Raw genomic sequence first — 19,664 nt, forward strand, 5'->3', positions numbered from 1 at the left:
AAAGTTACAGAGATTTCCTATACACCTACTGCCCTGAACATGCATAGCTTCCTGCATGATCAATATCCTCAACATGCATAGCCTCCTGCATGATCAGTGATGATGGCCATTCTGACCAGTGTGAGGTGATACCTCACTGTAGTTTTGATTTGCATTTCTCTAATAATTAGCGATGTAGAGCATCTTTTCATGTGTGTATTAGCCATATGTATTTCTTCTTTGGAGAAACGTATATTTAGGTCTTCTGCCTATTTTTCGATTGAGTTGTTTGTTTTTTTCTTATTGAGTTGTATGAGCTGTTTGTATATTTTAGAAATTAAGCCCTTGTTGGTAGCATCTATATGGAAAAATAAACTTGGACCAATGCTTCCTATCATACTCACTAATTTATTTGAGATGGATCATAAATTTAAATGCCAAAGCTAAAATTACAAGGCTTCTAGAAAAAAAATATGGAGGCTTTTTTAACCTCTGGTCAGACAAAAACCTCTTAGAACCCAGAAAGCATAAAAACAAAAAAGAACATATTGATTGGGGGACGACGGGAAGATGGCGGAAGAGTAAGACGTGGAGGTCACCTTCCTCCCCACAGATACACCAGAAATACATCTACACGTGGAACAACTACTACAGAACACCTACTGAATGCTGGCAGAAGACCTCAGACCTCCCAAAAGGCAAGAAACTCCCCACATACCTGGGTAGGGCAAAAGAAAAAAGAAAAAACAGAGACAAAAGGATAGGGACGGCACCTGCACCAGTGGGAGGGAGCTGTGAAGGAGGAAAGGTTACCACACACTAGGAAGCCCCTTCGCGGGCGGATACTGTGGGTAGCGGAGCGGGAAGCTTCAGAGCCGCGGAGGAGAGCACAGCAACAGGGGTGCGGAAAGCAAAGCGGGGAGATTCCTGCACAGAGGATCGGTGCTGACCGGCACTCACCACCCCGAGAGGCTTGTCTGCTCACCCGCCGGGGCGGGTGGGGCTGGGAGCTGAGGCTTGGGCTTCGGTCGGAGCACAGGGAGAGGACTGGGGTTGGCGGCGTGAACACAGCCTGCAGGGGGTTAGTGCACCACCGCTAGCCAGGAGGGAGTCCGGAGAAAAGTCCGGACCTGCTGAAGAGGCAAGGGACTTTTTCTTCCCTCTTTGTTTCCTGGTGTGCGAGGAGAGGGGATTAAGAGCACTGCTTAAAGGAGCTCCAGAGACGGCCACGAGCCGCAGCTAAAAGCACGGACCCCAGAGACGGGCATGAGACGTTAAGGCTGCTGCTGTCACCACAGAGAAGCCTGTATGCGAGCACAGGTCACTATCCACACCCCCCTTCCGGGGAGCCTGTGCAGCCCTCCACGGCCAGGGTCCCGGGATCCAGGGACAACTTGTCTGGGAGAACGCACGGCGCGCCTCAGGCTGGTGCAACGGCGCGCCTCAGGCTGGTGCAACGTCACGCCGGCCTCTGTCACCACAGGCTCACCCCTCACTCCGTGCCCCTCCGTCCCCCCAGCCTGAGTGAGCCAGAGTACCTGAAGCAGCTGCTCCTTTAACCCTGTCCTGTCTGAGAGAAGAACAGATGCCCTCCAGCGACCTACACGCAGAGGCGGGGCCAAATCCAAAGCTGAGCCCCTGGGAGCTGTGAGAACAAAGAAGAGAAAGGGAAATCTCTCCCAGCAGCCTCAGAAGCAGCAGATTAAAGCTCCACAATCAACTTGATGTACCCTGCAACTGTGGAATACATGAAGAGACAACGAATCATCCCAAACTGAGGAGGTGGACTTTGAGAGCAACATTTATGATTTTTTTCCCCTTTTCCACATTTTGTGAGTGTGTATGTGTATACTTCTGTATGAGATTTTGTCTGTATAGCTTTGCTTCCACCATTTGTCCTAGGGTTTTATCCGTCTGGGTTTTTTTTGGTTTTTTTGCTTTAAAAACAATTTCTTTTCTTTCTTAATACTTTTTATTTTAATAACTTTATTATATTTTATCTTATTTTATTTTATTTCACTTTATCTTTTCTTTTTTGCTTCCTTCCCTCCTTCCTTCCTCCCTCCCTCCTTTCTTTCTTTCTTCTTCTTTCTTTTTCTTTCTTTCTCTCTCTTTCTTTCTTTCTCTCTTTTCTTTCTTTCTACTTCTATTAATTCTTTCTTTCTACTTTTTCTTCCTTTATTTTCTAAGTCGTGTGGATGAAAGGCTCTTGGTGCTGCAGCCAGGAGTCAGTGCTCTGCCTCTGAGGTGGGAGAGCCAACTTCAGGACACTGGTCCACAAGAGACCTGCCAGCTCCACATAATATCAAACAGCAAAAATCTCCCAGAGATCTCCATCTCAACACCAGCACCCAGCTTCACTCAACGACCAGCAAGGTGCAGTGCTGGACACCCTCCCTATGCCAAACAACTAGCAACACAGGAACACAACCCCACCCATTAGCAGAGAGGCTGCCTAATATCATAATAAGTCCACAGATACCCCAAAACACACCACCAGACGTGGACCTGCCCACCAGAAAGACAAGATCCACCCTCACTCACCAGAACCCAGGCACTAGCCCCCTCCACCAGGAAGCCTACACAACCCACTGAACCAAACTTAGCCACTGGGGACAGAAACCAAGAACAAGACAGAACTACAAACCTGCAGCCTGCAAAAAGGAGACCCCAAACACAGTAAGATAAGCAAAATAAGAAGACAGAAAAAAAAAAAGCAGATAAAGGAGCAAGATAAAAACCCATCAGACCTAACAAATGAAGAGGAAATAGGCAGTCTACCTGAAAAAAAATTCAGAGTAATGATAGTAAAGATGATCCAAAATATTGGAAATAGAATAGAGAAAATGCAAGAAACATTTAACAAGGACCCAGAAGAACTAAAGAGGAAACAAACAATGATGAACAACACAATAAATGAAATTAAAAATACTCTAGATGGGACCAATAGCAGAATAACTGAGGCAGAAGAATGGATAAGTGACCTGGAAGATAAAATTGTGGAAAAAACGACTGCAGAGCAGAATAAAGAAAAAAGAATGAAAAGAACTGAGGACAGTCTCAGAGACCTCTGGGACAACATTAAGTGCACCAACATTCGAATTATAGGGGTTCCAGAAGAAGAAGAGAAAAAGAAAGGGACTGAGAAAATAATTGAAGAGATTATACTTGAAAACTTCCCTAATATGGGAAAGGAAATAGCTAATCAAGTCCAGGAAGCACAGAGAGTCCCATACAGGATAAACCAAGGAGAAATATGCCAAGACACATATTAATCAAACTGTCAAAAATTAAAAACAAAGAAAACATATTAAAAGCAGCAAGGAAAAAACAACAAATAACACACAAGGGAATCCATATAAGGTTAACAGCTGATCTTTCAGCAGAAACTCTGCAAGCCAGAAGGGACTGGCAGAACATATTTAAAGTGATGAAGGAGAAAAACCTGCAACCAAGATTACTCTACCCAGCAAGGATCTCATTCAGATTTGATAGAGAAATTAAAACCTTTACAGACAAACAAAAGCTAAGAGAATTCAGCACCACCAAACCACCTTTACAACAACTGCTAAAGGAACTTCTCTAGGCAAGAAACACAAGAGAAGGAAAAGACCTACAATAACGAACCCAAAACAATTAAGAAAATGGGAATAGGAACATACATATCGATAATTACCTTAAATGTAAATGGACTAAATGCTCCCACCAAAAGACACAGACTGGCTGAATGGATACAAAAACAAGACCCATATATATGCTGTCTACAAGAGACCCACTCCAGACCTAGAGACACATACAAACTGAAAGTAAGGGGATGGAAAAAGATATTCCATGCAAATGGAAACCAAAAGAAAGCTGGAGTAGCAATTCTCATATCAGACAAAATAGACTTCAAAATAAAGACTATTACAATAGACAAATAAGGACACTACATAACGATCAAGGGATCGATCCAAGAAGAAGATATAACAATTGTAAAGATTTATGCACCCAACATAGTAGCATCGCAATACATAAGGCAAATACTAACAGCCATAAAAGGGGAAATTGACAGTAACACATTCATAGTAGGGGACTCTAACACCCCACTTTCACCAATGGACAGATCATTCAAAATGAAAACAAATAAGGAAACACAAGCTTTGAATGATACATTAAACAAGATGCACTTAATTGATATTTATAGGACATTCCATCCAAAAACAACAGAATACACATTTTTCTCAAGTAATCACGCAACATTCTCCAGGATAGATCATATCTTGGGTCACAAATCAAGTCTTGGTAAATTTAAGAAAACTGCAATTGTATCAAGTATCTTTTCGGACCACAGCGCTATGAGACTACATATCAATTACAGGAAAAGATCTGTAAAAAATACCAACACATGGAGGCTAAACAATACACTACTTAGTAACGAAGTGATCACTGAAGAAATCAAAGAGGAAATAAAAAAATACCTAGAAACAAATGACAATGGAGACACGACGACCCAAAACCTATGGGATGCAGCAAAAGCAGTTCTAAGAGGGAAGTTTATAGCAATACAATCCTACCTTAAGAAACAGGAAACATCTCGAATAAACAACCTAACCTTGCACCTAAAGAAATTAGAGAAGGAAGAACAAAAATACCCCAAAGTTAGCAGAAGGAAAGAAATCATAAAAATCAGATCAGAAATAAATGAAAAAGAAATGAAGGAAACGATAGCAAAGATCAATAAAACTAAAAGTGGTCCTTTGAAAGGATAAACAAAATTGATAAACCATTAGCCAGACTCATCAAGAAGAAAAGGGAGAAGACTCAAATCAATAGAATTAGGAATGAAAAAGGAGAAGTAACAACTGACACTGCAGAAATACAAAAGATCATGAGAGATTACTACAAGCAACTCTATGCCAATAAAATGGACAACCTGGAAGAAATGGACAAATTCTTAGAAATGCACAACCTGCCAAGACTGAATCAGGAAGAAATAGAAAATATGAACAGACCAATCACAAGCACTGAAATTGAAACTGTGATTAAATATCTTGCAACAAAAAAAAGCCCAGGACCAGATAGCTTCACAGGCGAATTCTATCAAACATTTAGAGAAGAGCTAACACCTATCCTTCTCAAATTCTTCCAAAATATAGCAGAGGGAGGAACACTCCCAAACTCATTCTACGAGGCCACCATCACCTTGATACCAAAACCAGAAAAGGATGTCACAAAGAAAGAAAACTACAGGCCAATATCACTGATGAACACAGATGCAAAGATCCTCAATAAAATACTAGCAAAAAGAATCCAACAGCACATTAAAAGGAGCGTACACCATGATCAAGTGGGGTCTATTCCAGGAATGCAAGGATTCTTCAATATACGCAAATCAATCAATGTGATAAACCATATTAACAAATTGAAGGGGAAAAACCATATGATCATCTCAATAGATGCAGAGAAAGCTTTTGACAAAATTCAACACCGATGTATGATAAAAACCCTGCAGAAAGTAGGCATAGAGGGAACTTTCCTCACCATAATAAAGGCCATATATGACAAACCCACAGCCAACATCGTCCTCAATGGTGAAAAACTGAAAGCATTTCCACTAAGATCAGGAACAAGACAAGTTGCCCACTCTCACCACTCTTATTCAACATAGTTTTGGAAGTTTTAGCCACAGCAATCAGAAAAGAAAAGGAAATAAAAGGAATCCAAATCGAAAAGAAGTAAAGCTGTCACTGTTTGCAGATGACATGATACTATACATAGAGAATCCTAAAGATGCTACCAGAAAACTACTAGAGCTAATCAATGAATTTGGTAAAGTAGCAGGGTACAAAATTAATACACAGAAATCTCTGGCATTGTTATACACTAATGATGAAAAATCTCAAAGTGAAATTAAGAAAACACTCCCATTTACCACTGCAACAAAAAGAATAAAATATCTAGGAATATACCTACCTAAGGAGACGAAAGAACTGTATGCAGAAAATTATAAGACACTGATGAAAGAAATTAAAGATGATACAAATAGATGGAGAGATATACCATGTTCTTGGATTGGAAGAATCAACATTGTGAAAATGACTGTACTACCCAAAGCAATCTACAGATTCAATGCAATCCCTATCAAACTACCACTGGCATTTTTCACAGAAATAGAACAAAAAATTTCACAATTTGTATGGAAACACAAAAGACCCCGAATAGCCAAAGCAATCTTGAGAACGAAAAATGGAGCTGGAGGAATGAGGCTCCCTGACTTCAGACTATACTACAAAGCTACAGTAATCAAGACAATATGGTACTGGCACTAAAACAGAAAGACAGATCAATGGAACAGGATAGAAAGCCCAGAGATAAACCCACACACATATGGTCACCTTATCTTTGATAAAGGAGGCAGGAATGTACAGTGGAGAAAGGACAGCCTCTTCAATAAGTGGTGCTGGGAAAACTGGACAGGTACATGTAAAAGTATGAGATTAGATCACTCCCTAACACCATACACAAAAATAAGCTCAAAATGGATTAAAGACCTAAATGTAAGGCCAGAAACTATCAAACTCTTAGAGGAAAACATAGGTAGAACACTCTATGACATAAATCACAGCAAGATCCTTTTTGACCCACCTCCTAGAGAAATGGAAAGAAAAACAAAAATAAACAAATGGGACCTAATGAAACTTCAAAGCTTTTGCACAGCAAAGGAAACCATAAACAAGACCAAAAGACAACCCTCAGAATGGGAGAAAATATTTGCAAATGAAGCAACTGACAAAGGATTAATCTCCAAAATTTATAAGTAGCTCATGCAGCTCAGTAACAAAAAAACAAACCCATTCCAAAAATGGGCAGAAGACCTAAACAGACATTTCTCCAAAGAAGATATACAGACTGCCAACAAACACATGAAAGAATGCTCAACATCATTAATCATTAAAGAAATGCAAATCAAAACTACAATGAGATATCATCTCACACCAGTCAGAATGCCCATCATCAAAAAATCTAGAAACAATAAATGCTGGAGAGGGTGTGGAGAAAAGGGAACACTCTTGCAGTGCTGGTGGGAATGTGAATTGGTACAGCCGCTATGGAGAACAGTATGGAGGTTCCTTAAAAAACTGCAAATAGAACTACCATATGACCCAGCAATCCCACTACTGGGCATATACCCTGAGAAAACCATAATTCAAATAGAGTCATGTACCAAAATGCTCATTGCAGCGCTATTTACAATAGCCTGGAGATGGAAACAACCTAAGTGTCCATCATCGAATGAATGGATAAAGAATATGTGGCACATATATACAATGGAATATTACTCAGCCTTAAAAAGAAACAAAATTGAGCTATTTGTAATGAGGTGGATAGACCTAGAGTCTGTCATACAGAGTGAAGTAAGTCAGAAAAAGAAAGACAAATACCGTATGCTAACACATATATATGGAATTTTAGGAAAAAAAAATGTCCTGAAGAACCTAGGGCTACGACAGGAATAAAGACACAGACCTACTAGACAATGGACTTGAGGATATGCGGAGGGGGAAGGGTAAGCTGTGACAAAGCGAGAGAGAGGCATGGACATATATACACCACCAAATGTAAGGTAGATAGCTAGTGGGAAGCAGCCGCATAGCACAGGGAGATTAACTCGGTGTTTTGTGACTACCTGGAGGGGTGGGATAGGGAGGGTGGGAGGGAGGGAGACGCAAGAGGGAAGAAATGTGGGAACAAATCAGATATGTATAACTGATTCACTTTTTTATAAAACAGAAACTAACACACCATTGTAAAGCAATTATACTCCAATAAAGATGTTAAAAAAGAACATATTGATAAAATAGACTTCATCACAATTAAAAAACTTTTGCTTATTAAAAGCTATCATTAACAAAATGTATAGGCAAGCTCCAGATTCAGAAAAAAATTCACAAGACACATATCTGACAAAGAACGTGTAGCTAGAATATATAAACAACTCAAAAATAAAGTGACAACTTTTAACATGTGCAAAAACCTTCAACAGACACATCATAAAGGAAGATATGAATGGTTAAAAAGCACATGGAAAGATACTCAATACATATCATTAGTCACTAGGAAAATGCAAATTAGAATCACAATGAGATACCACTATGCTCACACTGGAATTAGGTTAAAATTTTCAAAACTCACAATACCAAGTACTGACAAATTTTTGAGCAACTGGAACTCCCACAGTTTGCTGATGGGAGTGTAAAACAGTACAACCACTGTGGAAAACAGTGTGGTATTATACTTTTAAGTATTTACCCAAGAGAAATTAAAATGTGTATACACCCAAAGACTTGATAGGAGCTTAATTTACAAATGCCAAAAATTGGAAACCCAAATGTCTATCAACATATGAACAGATAAAAATTTGTGGGACATGCACACAATGGATATGTTCAGCAATGAAAAAGAACAAACTATATACATGCCACAACACAGATAAGTCTGAGAGACAGTATACAGTTGACCCTTGAACAACATGGCTTTTAACTATGTGGGTCTACTTATACATGGATTGTTTCCAATAGTAAATACTATAGTACTACACAATCCCCGGTTGGTTGAACCCATGGCTGTGGAAACATGGATACAGAGGAACTGCAGATACGGAGGACCAATAAGTTATATGTGGATTTTTTGACTGTATGGAGAGTCAGTGCCCCTAACCCTCTCATTGTTCAAGGATCAACTGTACTTAGTAAAAGAAGCCAGCCACAGAGGAATCTGATTTCATTTGTATGCATTCCTAGAACAGGAAAAACTAATCTATAATGATAGAAAGCAGATCAGTGGTTACCAAGCACCAGGAGTGGTGGAAGACTGACTGGAAAAGAGACACAAAGACACTCTGTGGAGTAATGGAAGTGTTCTAAACTTTGACAGGAGTATGGCTTACATGAGTATCTAGATTTGGCAAAACTAAACAATCTGTACATTAGAGATCTCTACTTTCACTTAAATAAATCATACTGCAATGAAAAAAAAAGTCTATAGATACAGATAAGTATGCATAAAAAGGATATATATGCCAAAATATTAGTATCAGAATTATAGTTTTTTCCTATAACTTAAAGATTTTCTTTAATAAACTAGCATTATTACTATATATATTATATTAATATATATATATGTGTGTGTATATATATATATATATAAAACTATACTATACTTCCCTGAAGGACCTCACTGAAAAGGTGACATTTGAGCAAAGACCTGAAGGAGGTAAGGGAGCTAAGCTCTATAGATAGAAGTAGGAAGAGCCATCCAGGAAGAGGAAAACTGAAGTACTGAAGTTTAAAAGCCCTGAGGTTTTGAGAAGAGAAGTGACGTGATCTGACATTTTAACAGGTTCACTTTGGCTAGCGTGTTTGGAATAGACAGTAAGGAGCCAAGGATAGAAACAAAGAAACTAGTCAGAGGAGTACAGCAATAATCCAGGTGAGATATGATGGAGGCTTGGTTGAAGGAGGAAGTAGTGATGCTAGAGAAAGACAGTCAAATTCTGAATGTATTTTAAAGCAAAGCTAACATTATTTGCAGTTAGATTGGATGAGTAGTGTGGGAGAAAGAAAAAGGTCAAGGACAACTTCAAGGGTTTTGGCATACACAACTAGAACAGAGCACCTGGTCATTACGATAGGGAAGACTATGGGACAAGAACGGGTTTTTTTTCGGGAGGGGTGTTGCAGAGAAGAAAGCAGCAGCTTGTTGTTTGGACATACTAAGTTTGAGTAAAACTGAAGATATATAAAATTGGTAGTCATCAGCAAATGGAGAATATTTAAAGCCACAGAACTGGGTCAACTAGCCAAGGGAATGTGTACACAGAGGAAAAAAAAGAGAGGTCCAAAGAATGGACTCTACAGCATTTCAGGACCTCAGCAAGTTCTTAGCACAAACTAGAAATGAAGGTCAGTAATACCCTGAAGTATATACTGCAAAACTAGTTTTAGAAACTTGGAGGAACTTCAAAAAATATAATCAAAGAAGCCTTTTCTATTTTTTGCCTGAATGAGTACTCTCAAGTTTTCACTGATTCTATAAGATGAAATGACACCTTTTTAAATTACAATCTGAAATTGGAAACTATAGAGAGATAACTCCTGTTCACCATTATTCTAGACCTGTATTTCTGTAATCCCATGGGTGAAGCTTCTCTATCTTTCAAACCATTTGGGAATAAGGGTATAACAACATATTCAGACTACCTTCCTTCAAATAGCAGAGAACTATCTTCTAAGGAGGAACGACATGTGTGTCCTCGAACAAGGCTCATCAGTCATCAGATGATGCTCAAAGCTTGTGAGGTAATGGTATTCTACACAGCTGTCTGATCCTCAGATATCACTTTGGAGGCAGATGAGAAACTACAGATCTGACAACTCACTTTCCATCTCAAGATATTTCTTGAACTTTTTCTTGTTGTGACAGGCTACCAAATTGATTAAACCTAGTCATGGTATTTGACACTACAGCCAGCAGACTTCTATTTGTTGATTGCTATTGATTTTCTTTGATACTTCATTTAAAAATCAATAGTTGGAAAGAAAAATAGGCTTGGTTTACACATACTTAAACATACTGTTGTATGCTGAAGGAGGCACAAGTTTGGCAGGGCTTTGGCATCCAATTATAAGAAGAGCTCTTAACAGGTGAAAGCAAGGGCTTCAGATCGATATGCAGTTTTCTTTCTTAATCAAAGAAAGTGGCTATAAATTAGGCTCATCAGTGTTATTTTCAAGGCTTTCTTGAAGCAAACAAGTTTAAACTTTTTTGGCGGGGAGACAGGGTCTTCCTTGGATTTACATTAAAAAAGATACATCACTAAGAGTTTTTCTTTGTTTTTAAGGATATTTTTAGTACCTGAAGTTCATCCGGGCTTTTATCTTTTTGGCTTTTTTTTTGTTTTTTTGCCGCTCTTCTCCATCTTTCAAAGGCTCTGGTGGAGCTGCACTTTCAACCACAATGTCAATAATATACTTCTTTAAGGAAAGGTGCTCCTGCAAGATAAATAAATGAAATAATGGTGATGATGATTAAGAAATAACATAGCATTGATACAGACTACGGTGAGTATGAAAGAATATATAGATGAAAGTAAAAGTAATCTCTATGAAATACTGGTTTCAAAAATTGCTTGGGGAAAAACTGAAGAAACTGTTTTACTTGAGATTTTCATTGACTCACCAAACCTTTGCTGCACATCAATTGCGCTAAATGCTAAGGATACAGCGACATATCCCTGTGCCTTGCAACCCTACACTGCAGTAGGAGAGGTAAAATATGTACACAAATGTACCAAACTTGAGAGTTAAGAGTGTGCTATAGGAGCTCAAAAGGGGAAACAAGATCACTGTTCACTCAGGGTAAAGAGGAAAGATTTTAAGAAGGAAGCACCACGTCTGCTATCCCTTGATTGAATTTGAACATATGGATATTGGGGATGTGTGTATTTGTTTGGGCTGGTGGTTGGTAAAGGTGGCAGGAAGGAGAAAGGAAAAGGGCATCTCAGAAAACAGGCAGAGATGTGAAAGTGGAAGGTGGTTACTGGCAGCAGAAGTTGGCCCCAGTGCCCTCCTTAGCCATCTTGGCTTTTACGGCTCATCACCGTAATCACTCCCTTGCATGTACACAACTCGCTTGCCCCTCTGTTCTTCTTTCATACTTGCATGGAAAAATCCTAACCCTAAATCCAACTCTTTCCCTACTGTGTACCCATAACTGAGCAGATTAATATGGCTATAATTACAAACCATGTTGACTACTCTAACTTTAAATTTATGACATTACACCTCAAATGGGCTCCAGTATTGCCAGGCAATCAAGCAACCTTAGTCTACCCACATTCTCCTTCCTAGAAATTATTTTAGACCCTCTCCTTAAATTTCCAACACCATTAGCACTGTAGATCACTTCTTCCTCCCTGACACTCTTTCTTCACTAGGTTACTAGACATCACATTGTCCTCCTAACTCCAGCTGTACCTTCTACGTTTTCCTTGCTAGATCCTTTTCCTCTTCTTGACTGGTAAATGTTAAACATCTCAGACCTATCTTCAGATCCTCCCTCTTCTCTATTCAAACTTATCCATCAAGTGCAGTGACTTGAAACATTATTCACACAGGCAATTCCCAAATTTTTATCCCTAGTCCAGACCTCTCCCCTGAACTCCATTCCTATATCAAACTGTCTCCTGAAAATCTCCACTTAAGTAGAATATTTCCACCATAAGCATTTCCAAAATAATATTCTACAACAAAACTCTTACGCTCCCAATATAAATTGCTCTTAGAGTGTTCAGTAAATGGTCCCACTATTTGTACAATTGCTCACATCTAATACACTAGTAACTCCTATCAGCTCTACTTTCAAATATACCCATATTAATCCCAATCCAACCACTTCTCCCCACCACCATCACCTAGTCTAAGGCATCATCAGCTCTCATCCATATTATCGCAATAGCCTCTTAAATGTTCTTGCAGCTTCTATGATCTCCAAATCTTTCCTTTACAAAATCAGCGACTTTTAAAAATATAAATCACATCATATCATTCCTCTTATCAAAATCTTGAGTTCTCATCACATTTAGGGTCAAATCCAAAGTCCTTACCATGGCCTACTAAGCCCCCACATCATCAACCTCTCTCACCTCATCTTACACTACTCTCTCCTTTGTTCACTCCTTTCTATCCACAGTGGAGTGGATGCTGTTGTTCCCCACATTCATCAGGAATGGTACTGCGTCAGGACTCTTGTTTCCTTAGCCAAGAATATTCTTCTCCAAGTACTTGCACAGTCTCAGGTAAAATGAACACCCAATCTTAAGTAACACCTTCTATTATTTGCCATCTTCTTATTTTGTTTATTTTTCTTCATAGGACTTGTCTAATATTAGTGCCTAACATCAATATTCATTTGCAATCTCCTGCACTAGAATATAAGTTTCATGAGGGCACTGACTTCGTTTTGCTCAGTGATGTTTCAGTGTCTGGTACTGTGCTTGGCATATGGTAGGCACTCAATAAGTAAATGTTAAATGAATGATGAGAAGAGGATGAGGTAATAAGATCTAAAATAGTATTTGTGGTCAAATGAATGAAGGTGGTGAAAATGTACAAACTTCCAGTTATAAGATAAATAAATCATGGGAATGTAATGTACAACATAGTGACTATAGTTAACAATACTGTATTGGATATTTGAAAGTTGCTAAGAGAATAGATCCTGAAAGTTCTCATCACAAGAAAAAAAAATGTTAACTATGTGTGGTGATAGACTTTAACTAAACTTATATGGTAAGTAAGTTTACATTTCATACACTATATATATCAAACATTATGTTGTACACCTAAAACTAACACAAATGTTCTGCCAATTATATCTCAATTAAAAAAAGACAAAAATAGTATTTATGAGGGTTTATTCTACAACATATATTGAGGTAAGTACTTTACATATGATCATTTAGTCCTTTATACTAAAAGGTATATATTGTTATTATTCCCATCTTAACTATGAGGAAACAAACACAGAATCAAATAACTTTTCTGAAGTTAAAAGGTCAAGATCATGACTAAGCAGCTTTGGAGGTAGTAGTGCTAGGGCCTAAGTTTAAACCCAGACAGTATGATTATGGAGTCTGTATTCTTGACTAGTACCTTACATATATGGCTGGAAAATGAGTTTGAGTCATAGAGTTGTGCTCATTATGAAAATTTTATGCTTAGTGAAGTCAGAGAAAGACAAATCTTTTATGTTCTCTCTTATATGTGGAATCCAAAAAATAAAACAAATGGATATAACAAAACAGAAACAGACTCACAGTCACAGAGAACAAACTAGTGGTTACCACTGGGGCGAGGGATGGGGAGGGACAAGACAATGGAAGGGGATTAAGAGGTACAAGCTACTAGTTATGAAATAAATAAGATAAAAGGATGTAGTGTACAGCACAGGGGATATAAATATATATGTTATATAATATATAACTGTAAATGGAGTATAATCTATGTAAATATTGAATCACTGTGTTGTACAACTGATAAAAAGAAACTTTTCAATTCATAAACCTACCAAAAAAGCAAAACAGAAACGCCACAACCAAAGGCAGAAAATATTCTCTCAAATGCAGAAGCAATTATTTTCTTTATTTAATCATTTATTAAATACTTACTGTGACCAGGAAAGGGCCAAAGTGCATACATTATTTCCTAAAATCTTCACAACCCCATAGAACAGGTGGCAATATGTTTACATTTTACAGATATTTAACAAAGGCTCAAAGAGGTTCAATATTATGTCCATGATCACAAAACTCAAGTTCAAAACCACAACTGGCTGACTTCACAAGACCAACCTTTTTTACTACTCCACATTCCCTCCCGCTACACTGCTCATGTGGGCTGAGTCTCTGACATCTAATTTCTATCACTGCGTTAAGGAAAGGAAATCTTCCAAATGACATCTTCAATTTTGTGAAAAGTTCAATTATACTATTTTCAGTTGTACATAAATGTTATTTACATATCTAATAGAATCCATTAAGTATTAATAGGATCCTTATTATGAAAATGCAGACATTATATAGAAAAATTTGGATTCTATCCAGAACAAAAAAATTGCATCTTTTAAAAAGACATTACATTAACATACACATTCACACATACTCTCTCATACTCCCTCAAATTTACATTACATTAACATACACATTCACACATGTAATGTAAAAGACATTACATTAACATACACATTCACACATACTCCCTCAAATTTATGTTAATTTTTTAAAAACCTCAAAACTAAAAACAAATGAGAATATATATTTTTGTTTAACCTTTTTCTTAATACAAAATCAACATGTTAATTATAGAAAATATGAATAAAACTAAGAAATAAAAATCTCCTATAATCTTGACACCTAAAAATAATTATTTGAGTATATCATCCAGACATTTTTATTCATATATATTTTTATTAAAATGAGCATACCTTTTATATTTTATAATCTGCTTTTTAAATTTAATATTGCAAATATATTCATACCATTAAATAATGTTCTAGAACATAATCTACTGATTATAGCAGTTAGATATTTGGATTTATTTTATTTATTCAATATAATAAATACCAGGGCAATAAATACTCCTATAGTTAAAATTTTAAACACAGAGTATATTATTCCTTTATGATCAAATCATAGAACTGAAATTCCTGGGTTACAGATTACACATATTTTTAAGGCTTCTCATATGTATTCCGAAACAACCAAAATGAGAATTAAGTCCCCACAAGTGATTTGCTAGTATCTAGTGTTTCTGTTTTCTTTTGTCTTTTTTTTTTTTGTAAATATGTCAATTTGTTAGCTGAAAAAGTGATATTAGTATGCTTAACCATTTGTTTGTATTTTGTCTTCTGTGACTTAAAATGTGTCTTTTGTCTGGCTTTCTATAGACACATTTCAAGGTTTTATAGATGTGCTTCTGGTGGTTTGCATTATGTTTTCACTTTTTGTAAGAAAGAGACCGCCTTTTGATGATAAAAGAAATGCATTGTTGGGTGTGACACAGGATGATTAATAGTTATTTTTCCATTAAAACCATGAAGACTATACAGGAAGAATGTTTTGAGATGGTTTCTGAAGATGGAGAGAATGTACAAAGAAGGTTTTTCACACTGAGAAGTGGTTGAGAAAATTATGGTATATTTCTATGATGAAGTATTAGTCATTAAAACACTTAGGAGATTTCTGAGAAAATGAAGGCAGTGGTAGCAATGTTTAAGATCCTCTTGGAATCATCATATAAATCAGAAAGAAAGATTAGATAGCAAAAACAAAACCCACAGAAAATATTTACAACAAAGTAAGCGACAAGGTATCCCCACAGCCTCCAAATAGAACAGGGTGAGGACAAACTACCAATAGGTCAGCTGTGTTTCAGTGCCTTTGAAGGAGAAATCAGAGGGAAACAAGAGTGAATAATGAACTTGAGAACAGAACTCTAAAAGGAACTGTTTTTCACTGGAGAGTTCAATAGGCCAATTTGCGAACAGCATCTAAAACTGAGAGAGGTTTCCCACTCAAATGGCAGGTGAGTAAAAGGTGCCTGCATTAAGAAGGTCTGAACAGTGTGGTGAAGGCTAGGCCCTATGAACTCTTGAAACTGAGCCAAGGAGAAACTGTTAAAAAAGGAACTTAATTAAGCCAACTAGGGATAATTGAGACAAAGGGGGGAAAAGCCTCGATAAAAGCAGAGCAGGGAAACAGAATCAAGAAATTTTAGAAAGCAAGTCACTATATTTTTCACAAAAACAATAGAAGAGGGAGCTCTAAGAAGTTAGAATAGGTACCTTGAGTCACAACTCATTATAAAAGTCTTATAAAACCAGTTCCACATAAAAATAAGCAATACAAAAGTATCAAGGTCAAATGTCAAACTTATTAAAAGAAAAAGAAAATAAGTAGAATAGCAACACTACAACAATGAAAACACACCAAAAAAATCCACAGAAAAGATAAAAATGCAACCTTCTATTTCAAAATAAACTAAAACAAATACAGAAAATGTTCTGACACAAATCGCCATCCTAAGCACCTCAGCATTTAGGTCACAGAGCTCAATGAAGACTGCAAAAGAAAATAAATCATTTAAGAAATGAAGATAAAACAGATGACAAAAGATGAATAAACACAACAAATAATGCCTCAGACAACTAAAAGATAAAAGGTAGAAAAATACTTAAAGCAAAAGAAATAAAAATTATTTGAGAGTAAGTGGAAATACAGAAGATAGGGAAAGATGCAGCAAACTGAACAGGAGTGCCTGAAAAAGAAAATCAAACCAAGGGAACAAATCAAATATTAAAAACTATAATTCAAGAAAACTTTCCTGAAAAAGAATATAATTAAATATTGAAAGAGTACACCACATATCTGAAAATATTGACCCAGAGTGGCTAATACCAAGACACATTGTATTACAATTTCTAAAAATATAATTTATGAAAAAAATTAGATTATCATCAGCGCTTTTGACAGCAATATTTTATGCCAGAAGAAAATGAAGTACAGTAGTACCCCCTTATCCTCGGTTTCACTTTCTGTGGTTTCAGTTACCTGTGGTCACCAGGGTCTGAAAATATTAAATGGAAAATTCCAGAAATAAACAATTCATAAGTTTAAAATTGTGTATTGTTCTGAGTAGTGTGATGAAGTCTCACACCAATCTGCTACATGGCCTGGATGTAAATCTTCCTTTGTCCAGTGTTTCCATGCTGCACCTACCCGTTAGTCACTTAGTAGCCATCTAGGTTATCAGATGGATTGTGGTACGGCAGTGCTTGTTTTTAAGTAACGCTATTTTACTTAATAATGGTCCCAGAGCACAGGAGTAGTGATACTGGCAATTCAGATATTCTCTTACTTGCCTAATTTATAAATTAAACTTTATCACAGGTATTTATGTAAAGAAAAAAACAATACAGCTGACCCTTGAAAAACATGGGGGTTAGTGATGCTAATTCCCACACAGTCAAAAATCTGCATGTAATCTTACAGGTGGCCTTCCATGTTCGCAGATTCAACCAACCACAGATCATTTTATTGAAAATAATCCCTGTATAAGTGGACTCGCATAGCTCAAACCCGTGTTGTTCAAGGATTAACTGTATATATAGTATTTGGTACTATCCATGGTTTTAGGCATCCACTAGGGTCTTGGAACATATCCTCCAAGGATGAGAGGGGACTACTGTAATGTATTTAGTATTTTTTAAAGAAAGAAATGTGAGCTAAGGATTTTATATCCAGCAAAACCAACTTTCAAGTATGAAAAGCACAGATAAACTGTTATCAACATTTAAAAAAACCTCAGAGAATATTATTCTCATAAGACCTTCCTGAAGAATCTACTACAGAACAAGCCTCAGAAAACCAACAAGACTAGAGAGACACAGACATAAGACTCGTGGTAAACATTACACGTACACTTACAGAACTAAGACTACACTAGTGATTAAAAGTTAAAGAAATATAGTTATATAATGGCTATATGTCAGACTTTTCACAGAATTACTAATAAAAAAAGATGAGGAGAATGGGGAAAACATGAAAAGAATTTTAAACTGTTCTCAGTAATTAACATTGGTGGTGGGATTATTAGTAATGTCATTCTAAGACTGCTGTGTGTGTAATGTGGGATGAAGTAAAGGAGATTATGGGTATTGTAATTCTATCATTCCCTGTGTCCTTTATATCCTGAATGCTTGGTATGGAAGAAAAGAGATACAGATACAATATGGAGAAGGTTAAATAAAACCCATGTAGTCCTGAGTTTGAATTGTAAGAGTTCATGAGTCCATCATCATTTAATAAATTATAAACATATATGCACACACGTATATGAGCTTGTATGTAACATACTCACACACATATCACATACATTTTATTTCTTTATTCTGTAATTCTGTTCACAGTGATCCACCCAGTAGCAATGACCATCCCTTCTTCTGCTCTTAAAATACCCTTTCTCAGTAAAAGTAATTAGGGCTTCTTAATGAAATAGTTAATCATAAACTAAATGTCTTGCCATACCAAGTAGCAAGGTAACTAACAAATTCAACTAGGCTCATGTCAAAAGAACCTGAGAGCAAACTTTAAGAGGCTCCCACTGACCAAAAGATAGCATAATTTGAGCTTTAAAAAAAGGAAATTTTCCAATGACTGAAACCCATCAAAAGTGTTTAATTACAGAGTTTATAATGATATATACATTTTAAAAACTAATTGTGGACACAGTTGAAGGATAATAGGAAACCAACTCATTATACTGAAAACAGGTAAATAATCAAAATTTTAACCTGCCACTTGATAACCAAATAGTAGATGAGGGAAAGCATCTCCTTATAAATGTATTCCAAATAATAAATGCAAATGAAATGTATAATTAGAATATCCCCATATTCATGAATTAATGGATTTAAGTATCCATTAATCAAAACCCAAGAGCATCAACAGCTAATATGTCAACATCGCAAAAAGAAAGACAATCAGACATTAAGTTCATCCTGATGAAAGAACTCAGCACCAAATACAGTTTTTCCAAATGGGTTGAACCTTAGCTTGATCAAGCCTCTAGATCCGCCTGCCCATGAGCAGGCAATAGAGGCTACAGAGGAACATACTGCATTGCAGCAGGCTGCACAGTAACAAAGCTTTAGCAAGTCACACAATTCTTCAGCTAGGAACTGAATTTCCCAGTCCCTCTTATAGCTAGTGGTAGCCACGTGACTGAATTCTCATCAATGGACTATGAATGCATGTTCAGTGTTTGAAGACCATTCACTTTCTTCCCCTTCTGCAAACTGGAACACAAAAGGGCCTATAACACAGCTCTGACTCTGAAGGGGAGGGCATATCTTAGGGGATAATAGAGACAGAAGATGGATCTCTGAAAAACAACATGGCATAAAGCCTTGGGAGTGCTTACCTCAGGACTGACCACTTGGGATTGCTTACCTCAGGACTTTATTGTGAGAAATAAACTTCTATGTTCTTAAAATCACTGTATTTTTGTCACTATTACAGCAGATTAGTCTTTTCCCTAATTAATGCAATTATGTACAAAATTTTATAATAATTATATATATCTTTG

At 36.9% G+C, this 19,664-nt stretch overlaps 1 protein-coding gene across 7 annotated transcripts in view; it reads right to left on the reverse strand.

Annotated features, from left to right (window-relative positions):
* SCAPER (S-phase cyclin A associated protein in the ER) overlaps positions 1-19,664 on the reverse strand; it is a 494,989-nt gene that overhangs the window by 255,653 nt on the left and 219,672 nt on the right. For all 7 annotated transcript variants that reach the window (XM_030761728.2, XM_022580126.3, XM_022580128.3 and 4 more), the window contains one exon: positions 10,876-11,012. In XM_030761728.2, the coding sequence (XP_030617588.1) occupies positions 10,876-11,012 (137 nt within the window). The remainder of the gene's footprint in view (positions 1-10,875; positions 11,013-19,664) is intronic.

This window comes from Delphinapterus leucas, chromosome 2 (genome assembly GCF_059928025.1).
Source record: "Delphinapterus leucas isolate spDelLeu-1000000601 "Yukka" chromosome 2, BTC_Dleu_Yukka2, whole genome shotgun sequence".
NCBI classification, from domain to species: Eukaryota; Metazoa; Chordata; class Mammalia; order Artiodactyla; family Monodontidae; genus Delphinapterus; species Delphinapterus leucas.